General features: G+C 43.7%; 1 protein-coding gene across 1 annotated transcript in view; it reads right to left on the bottom strand.

The window, feature by feature from the left end:
* GC (GC vitamin D binding protein) overlaps positions 1 to 8,238 on the bottom strand; it is a 47,763-nt gene that overhangs the window by 18,417 nt on the left and 21,108 nt on the right. The window contains exons 5-6 of the mRNA XM_034772564.1: positions 6,922 to 7,054; positions 1,730 to 1,824 (exon numbers count right to left, since the gene is read on the bottom strand). Coding sequence (XP_034628455.1) covers positions 1,730 to 1,824; positions 6,922 to 7,054 — 228 coding nt within the window. The remainder of the gene's footprint in view (positions 1 to 1,729; positions 1,825 to 6,921; positions 7,055 to 8,238) is intronic.

Genomic DNA, 8,238 nt, shown 5'->3' with positions numbered 1-8,238 from the left:
GCCAGACTACGCTTCTTCCTGCCCAGCGACGAGAGCTCCAGCCAGGCCCTGCGTGCCTCCGTCATGCCTCTGGGGAGACAATCAGGTGCCATGAGGCTGTTATCTGTCAAACCCCTAGAGGTGAGACTTCCTGGGGTTGGTGTCTGCAGTGGGTCATGAGTTGGGGTGCACAAGCTGGTAACAGGTGTCAGTGTGGAGGTGGTGTTCACTGCCTGGCAACCCTGCGGGCCTGTGTATAGACCTGCTGTTCCTTACACAGGCTGAGGGAGCTCGGTGTGGAAGAGATTGTAGTGGCAGTAGTATTTGTCTGTGTGGGAAGGCACCAATTTGGTGTTGTCTATGGCTGAAAAACTGAGCTAACTACTGTGACGGACCCTTGGAACAAGGGGCCAGGGAGACCATCCTGGGCCTGGGTCTTCTGAAAGGAGACTAAAGAATAGAAGAGACCCGCAGGGCAGGCTTCTGTATGGGGGAGGCTATAAGGAGCAGGGAACTGAAGAGAAGTCCAGTAAGAACGGTGAGTTGGGACTTTGAGTGCCCTGAGAGGGGATTGAACTTTGAACTCTTAGGTGACTTGCCTGGAGTGCCAGGCTGTGGAAGACCCACGCAGATGGGGATGGCCAGCAGAAGGGGCTGTAACTGGGGATACCTGCAACATTATGCCCTGTTGCAAGTGGCTGCTCTAATGGGGAGTGCACCATAACGAACTGGAAGACTGAAATGCTTAACATGCTTGCATAAACAAGGATCATTGGGCCAATTCCTCCTTACGTAGTATATTGTTCTACTCTGGCAAGCTCCCTGTGCAGTCACTGGGAATGATGCCTGAGCAATGACTGAGTTACAAGTGAGTAGAGATGTCATACTTTAGCCCTCTCTAAAGATGGACTAATGGTTTGAAAGATGCATACCTTAAACAAAAAGAATCTCATTAAAACAGTGTAGTTGGGAAAGAAAAAGACCAACTTTTTCAAGCATGAGTGCCTAAATTTAGGTACCTCCCTCCCTGTGTAAGTACTTAAATAAGTGGTCTTGATTTTCAGAGGCACTGAGCACTTGTGATTCCATATGGGCGCCCAGCAGCACATTAATTAAAAGGGCCAAACCTGAGATATCTCATTTGAAGATGTTGGCCTAAACAGCTGGAGTTGGGAAATCCAGAGGCATGGCTCCATACCCAAATTTAACTCTGAAACCAAGAGTATATATGAGCACTTGCCACCTTTATCCTTGATACACTCTTGTACTCTTATGTTACCCCACCTTCCGGCACTAATCAAGAGCCCAGAACATTAATATCTTGCTCTCTGTGTTCAGTACACAAACACCACCCCCGCTGTTCGCAATGCCACTACAAAGCCGAAAGTCCAATCTACTCTCTCATCTCTACAGACTAGAAACAGTATATGCCTCTTGATCACCCTTCTAATTGGATGTGAGACTCCACCAACCATATACAAGAGAGATCTCTAGCCATGTCAGTTGAAATAATCTTGGGTTGAATGAGAGCCCATCTAAACAAGGATTTCACAGCTCTGACATGCTACAAAAGAATGGTAATCGGTTAGACTGATTGCTTTGTACCTCTACCAAATACAGTACTTTTCCACAGAATACAATAGTGCACTTATTTTTCAAATCCTGCTGAATCTTATTACAAATTTACAGTAAACAGGAAATTCAAATATGAAACACCTTCACTTCTGAACATATAGTATTGCCTTTGTACCTGAACTTTGATTTGTCCTTCCCATATGCTGCATAGCGGGAACAAATTCTGGTTGACATGGTGGTGAGTAAGGATAGAGTCTTTCTTTCTAATTTCTGGAACAGAAAGGAGAAGAACTGCATTAGGCACAGATTGACTCCTTTACTTGTAGTCTACCGGAGCATTCCTATCAGTCAGTGTGTCATTCAGTTTATTATCCTAAATGAGTCTAAATATCCCCATTAACTCTCAATGGTGTTCAGTGCCAAGCAATGCTGCAATGACAGTTTTCCTAGCTGTCCTCTATCACAGTAATTCTCAAACTTTTGTACTGGTGACTCCTTTCACATAGCAAGCCTCTGAGTGCGACCCCCCTTATAAATTAAAACACTTTTTTATATATTTAACACCCTTATAAATGGTAGAGGCAAAGCGGGGTTTGGGGTGGAGGCTGACAGCTCGCGACTCACCATGTAATAACCTTGTGACCCCCTGAGGGGTCCTGACCCCCAGTTTGAGAACCCCTGGGCTATCATTTGTGGTCCTTCAGTTTTGTGATGGATCAAGGAGATAGGTATATAGTCCTTAGGCTCATGTAAGATGTCCGGTCACTTGGGGTACTCCAACTGGAGCCCCTTCTTCCTGTCATGAATACCTTTTTTACTGGTTGCAATGCTGACGAACTGCTGCCCTCTTCTCTGTACTGAGGAGTGTCAGAAATTCAGGCCTGAAATGTGTTAACTTGGCAGCTCCCTTCCTAGTAATTCACTCCTTTTCAAAAGTGGCTTTTAACTTCTGAATCTCTTTATTTTTATTTAGAATTGCAAACTTACGCTTCTCTATCTTTTACAGACTGGGATCTCTGCTTCCGTACCAGGACCATCTCTCATCTAGCCAGGCCTACTTTAGTATTTAGCAATATGTGATCCCCTCTCACCAATCTGTGATTCCCCGCCCCGGGAGATCTTGATCTCCATGCTGAGAAGCTCACAGCAGTGATCCTCCACCTGTGGCTCTGGACTGGAGCTTGTGGTGTGCTAGATATAGGAGTGCTGCCCAATATTACTGACATGCATGTTTCACCCAGAGCAGGGAACTCTAATCAAGAGAATCTGGTAGCGTCAGACCCACTGAAATCCATTTTCCAACCTTTCTTCTCTCTCAGGTAAGAGTGGAAACAACACCCAACAGGCAGAGCGAGAGTAAAGATACGACTCTTCCTTCCCAGCAGCCAGAAGTGGGACAGACTGAAGCAGTGTTGTATCACACACATCACGAAGCACCATCAGAACACCATGAAGACATAGATTTGTGCAACTCCTTTCAATAGTGAAATTGTTCTCTATTTGCTAAAGTTTGGGAACTACTGCAGTAAACGCTTCAAACCTGTTCCCCTTGTTCTTGGATTTTATGCCTTCATGTGCCATGGCTCCATGTGCTAGCTAAAGACTAGAACGCCTTGTTCTTAGGCAAATCTGCCTGCACATGGCTACAATAAATACATTGCATGGCACGTCAGAGCTAGATGATATGATCTGTTCTCATGAATAATAGATACTTTTCTGTTTGGTACTTCAGCTTTGGAAATAGTCCTGTTTCAGCCATAATTATTTACAATCTTTCTGGCTTGCTAACCATCGCACGCTAGATCCTCAGCTGGTGTGTGGCATGGCACAGTGCCACTGAGGTCCATAAGACAATGCTAATTTACACCAGCGGAAGGTTTGTCTCCAAATGTCTAATACCTGAGCAAGCCGAACCGTGAACTTCAGGATTGCCACTAGATCCCTTTAATTCAACAGTTTGGTTGTCTTTGCTTCCTTCCCTCTTTTCAAACAGCTAAATGGAACTAATTGGCTCTCAACATATAAAATAGTTTTCCAGGTTGCTGGAAATGACCAGAGTGATGATTAGCAGCTGCCACTTAGTAGGAAATGAACATCATGTTTGTGATGTTTACTTAACTTCCCTACAGGCTGAAAGCAAAGGGAATTGGTGCACCTGCCTCCACTGCATTAGCAGCAAACCCTATTCCAATCTGGGTGCATGGTGATGCTAGGAAACCAAATAAAAACTATAGACCCTAAATGCGATCTTCCTGAACTGCACAGTGAGACAGTGTATGGAGGTTGATTCAGAGCAAACCCCCTTTTTGGTACCAGTGGCATAGTAAACGTCTCTCCCACCTCACTAATTTCCTAGCTCCCTCTCCACACCAAGGAAATGATTTTGCATGCTCTCATAGTTTCCCTTAAGGGATTGTGCAGTGTATTACAGTGACTCTCCATAGCAATAGAAACACTCTACATTATTCAGCTATATCTTGTTTGATGTGTGGCCCGTCTCGCTGAACTTTACTCTTTTGTGTTTTTAGCTTCCCCATTCGCTCTGCAGCAACACTTCTTTTACCTAAGCTAAAGATCCCTGTAGCGCCCAAAAATACTGAGGGATTTGCTCATCAAGTGGGTTACTACCAGAACAATTGTAATGTGAAAGTGGGGATAGGGACGTGCTGAACCTGTGGCATATAAGGGTGGCAACTGAAAGTGCTGCTTGACCCAGTCCGCTCAGACTTGGTGTGTGTGTGTGCTCATCTGATTCTGGGGCTGAAGGAACCCAGCCCTGGGGAACCTAGGTCCTGCAGGATAGCTCCATTGGGAGGAGACTTGCAGAAGAGAGAAGTAGAGCTCCATATGAACACACAAGTGACACAAGCTTTACATTAATAGAATTACAGAACCCGCCCCCCCCCAAGAAGACTAACCCTAATAAATTAGCATACCCCAAAGTAACTGGTACATCTGGTAACACCAGTGCCAGGTGCCCCAGAGGGAATGAACAGAACAGGTAATCATCAAATGATCCATTCCCTGTCACTCATTCCCAGCTTCTGGCAAACAGGCTAGGGACACCATTCCTGCCCATCCTGGCTAATAGACCGATCCTCCATTAATTTATCTAGGTCTTTTTTGAACCCTATTATGGTCTTGGCCTTCACAACATCCTCCGGCAAGGAGTTCCACTGGTTGACTGTGCATTGTGTGAAGAAATACTTCCTTTTATTTGTTTTAAAGCTGCTGCCTATTAATTTCATTTGGTGACTCCTACCTCTTGTGTTATGAGAAGTAGTAAACAACACTTCCTTATCTACTGTCTCTACACCAGTCATGATTTTATAGACCTCAATCATATCTCCCCTTAGCCATCTCTTTTCCAAGCTGAAAAGTCCCAGTCTTATTAGCAGGGCCGGCTCCAGGGTTTTGGCCGCCCCAAACAGCCAAAAAAAAAAAAAAGCCGCGAGCCGAGCCAAAGCGAGGGATCGTCCACCAAATTGCCGCCGAATAGCTGGACGTGCCACCCCTCTCCGGAGTGGCTGCCCCAAGCACCTGCTTGACAAGCTGGTGCCTGGAGCCAGCCCTGCTTATTAGTCTCTCCTCATACGGAAGTCATTCCATACCCCTAATAATTTTTGTTGCCCTTTTCTGAACCTTTTCCAATTCCAATATATCTTTTTTGAGATGGGGCAACGACATCTGCACACAGTATTCAAGATGTGGGCATACCATGGATTTATATAGAGGCAACATGATATTTTCTGTCCTATTATCTATCCCTTTCTTAATTATTCCCAGCATTCTGTTCATTTTTTTGACTGCCACTGCACATTGAGTGGTTGTTTTCAGAGAACTATCCACAATGACTCCAAGATCTCTTTCTTGAGTGGTAACAGCTAATTTAGACCCCATCATTTTATATGTATAGTTGGGATTATGCTTTCCAATGTGAATTTCTTTGCATTTATCAACATGAAATTTCATCTGTCATTTTGTAGCCCAGTCACCCAGTTTTGAGAGATCCTTTTGTAGCCCTTCACAGTCTGACTAGGTCTCAACTATCTTTAGTAATTTTGTATCATATGCAAATTTTGCCACCTCATTGTTTACCCCTTTTTCCAGATCATTTATGAATATGTTGAATTGGACTGTTCCCAGAACAGACCTCTGGGGGACACCACTATTTACCCCTCTCCATTCTGAAAACTGACTATTTATACCTACCCTTTGTTTCCTATCTTTTAACCAGTTACCAATCCATGAGAGCACCTTCCCTCTTATCCCATGGCACCCTACTTTGCGTAAGTGCCTTTGGTGAGGATCTTGTCAAAGGCTTTCTGAAAATCTAAGTACACTGTATCCATTGGATCCCCTTGATCCACATGCTTGTTGAACCCCTCAAAGAATTCTAGTAGATTGGTGAGGCATGATTTCCCTTTACTAAAACCATGTTGACTCTTCCTCAACAAATTATGTTCATCTATATGTCTGACAATATTGTTCTTAACTATAGTTTCAACCGGTTTGCCTGGTACTGAAGTCAGGCTTACAGGCCTGTAATTGCCGGGATCACCTCTGGAGCCCTTTTTAAAAATTGGTGTCACATTAGCTATCCTCCAGTCATCTGGTACAGAAGCTGATTAAATGATAGGTTACTGACGACAGTTAGTAGTTCTGCAATTTCACATTTGAGTTCCTTCAAAGACAACTCTGAGTATGACGAGATTGAGGTTTACACAAGAGGGATATTTTTTGATTATGTTGCAATCAAACCCCTTACTGAGCTCATTTTCATCATGTGTGGCAGCATCTTACAGACAGTTGGTAAGATGATGAGAGTGGTGTGAAATGTTCACAGTGAAACATATGGAGTGGACTTTGGACAAATTTAGATTTTCTATCAAAATTCATGATTTAGCAAGGTCCTGGTGTGGAACTTAATGGTTTTAGCTGAGTTTCATTTGGAGTGTTGGGGTTTGATTTCAACAAGTACATATTAAAGGAGTGCAAACCCCAGGGGATCAGATGCAGAGCAAATGTTCCCTTGCTTCCTCATGGAGCAAAACTGGCGAGAGCCACACAGCTTAATCATGATTAAACGTCAGTGGACGCCAGGACTGAATCGCTACATCCTTTGGTAGCCTTCCAAATGGCACCCTGAATGTTCTAAGGTAACACTCCATCACCGTTTTATACAGTACATATAACTTATGATGCACGGTGCTGCATTTTGCACACACACACACACACACACGCCACTGGGATAGGGACTGTATCAAGATTAAAGACCCAATAGAAGAGACAATTTAAAAAAAAAAGTTTTAGATTTGTTCTGCTGTAGAAGTTGGCAGGAAGCAAGTGAAGGCGGGACACACTTACCTCTTTCAAGAAGCACACAGTAGGGCGTGGTGAAATGCAGCAAGTTCCAACCATGGACAAGTAACTCTTTATAGAACCCACTAATACTGGCAGTGGGGCTTGTCCATAGTTAATGGAATACTCATACGTAAACCTAGAAAAGAGAAAGTACTTGGCTGGAGGATTTGTTAACTCAGAGGGATTTTCAAAGACATCTAAAGGAATCTGGCACCTAATTCCTGAAGAAAGTCAATAACTTTCAAAGAGTTGGGCATCTGACTCCCTTCTGGGCTTCTGAAAATCCCACCCCAGTGTTTTTGCAAATGTAACATATGCTATTTTCCATTTTTTTAAATGGTGGTAGCCATGAACATATAGCAGTCTGCCCACACAAACCAGTTCACAAAAATGGGCTTAAACCCATGTGAATGAGTCGCTGCTCCACTAACTGAGATCAGAACAGAAATACTCCAGCGAGTTTGTTTATTCGTATGGATTTTTTGATGATCATTACAGTTTGTAAGGTCAGCCTGACCTTACGGAGTCTTCATAACTGCCATGGTGTAAGAACTATTATGTTGGCTGGTTTAGTAGCATCCTGATTAGTTTCAGATAAATTAATACATGGTTTAATAAATTGCATTTTTGTCATGACTGGCATCTGCCAAGCCTGATGAGCGAATTAGGTGGGCTAGCAATAAAAGATAAATATGTAGAGCTAGGTTATGGCCCTGTGCATCAATGGAGTGCAGAGTGAGAGGAAAGAGGAGAGACTCTGTAGTGCCTAAGTCATATGGAGGGAGACATTATGATTGTATAAAGCATAATGCCAACAGGGGAGCTATGGTCATGTCCCTTCCTATCCACTGTAGGCCTGTGAGTGCGGGCAGTAGTTCTGACTGCCTCTCCCACACAACTTACTGCCATATTGTTGCTGTTTTCTGTGTGTTACAGGGATGCATCCTCTCCCCAGCCTAGCTGTGCACCCACACAGAGGTGGCCCTAAATATAGTACATGAGCTCCAAATTCTCCCTGGTTTTGCTTGGGTGAAATGTCAGAGTTAATGGATCTCTCTTTTATCCCTGGAGCATGAGACAGTTGCTTCCTTGACAGGCAATCACATTGGACACTTTATCTTGTAGTTTGGTTACATTTTCTTAGATTATTAAACAGCAAGCGCCAGGAGAAGGAAAGAAATCATAAAAGTAAATGTATTCATAAATCGAACAACAAACAGCAGGATAAGTCCAAAGTTGGCAAACTTGGGTACTTAACATCAGACAACTCATTCGCACATTGATGTGTCTAGGGAGAGATTTGCAGAGAGATTTGCAAAG

Source organism: Trachemys scripta, chromosome 5 (genome assembly GCF_013100865.1).
Source record: "Trachemys scripta elegans isolate TJP31775 chromosome 5, CAS_Tse_1.0, whole genome shotgun sequence".
NCBI classification, from domain to species: domain Eukaryota; kingdom Metazoa; phylum Chordata; order Testudines; family Emydidae; genus Trachemys; species Trachemys scripta.
Note: the sequence above shows the minus strand (reverse complement) of the source record. Positions and strands in the feature narration are given on the sequence as shown.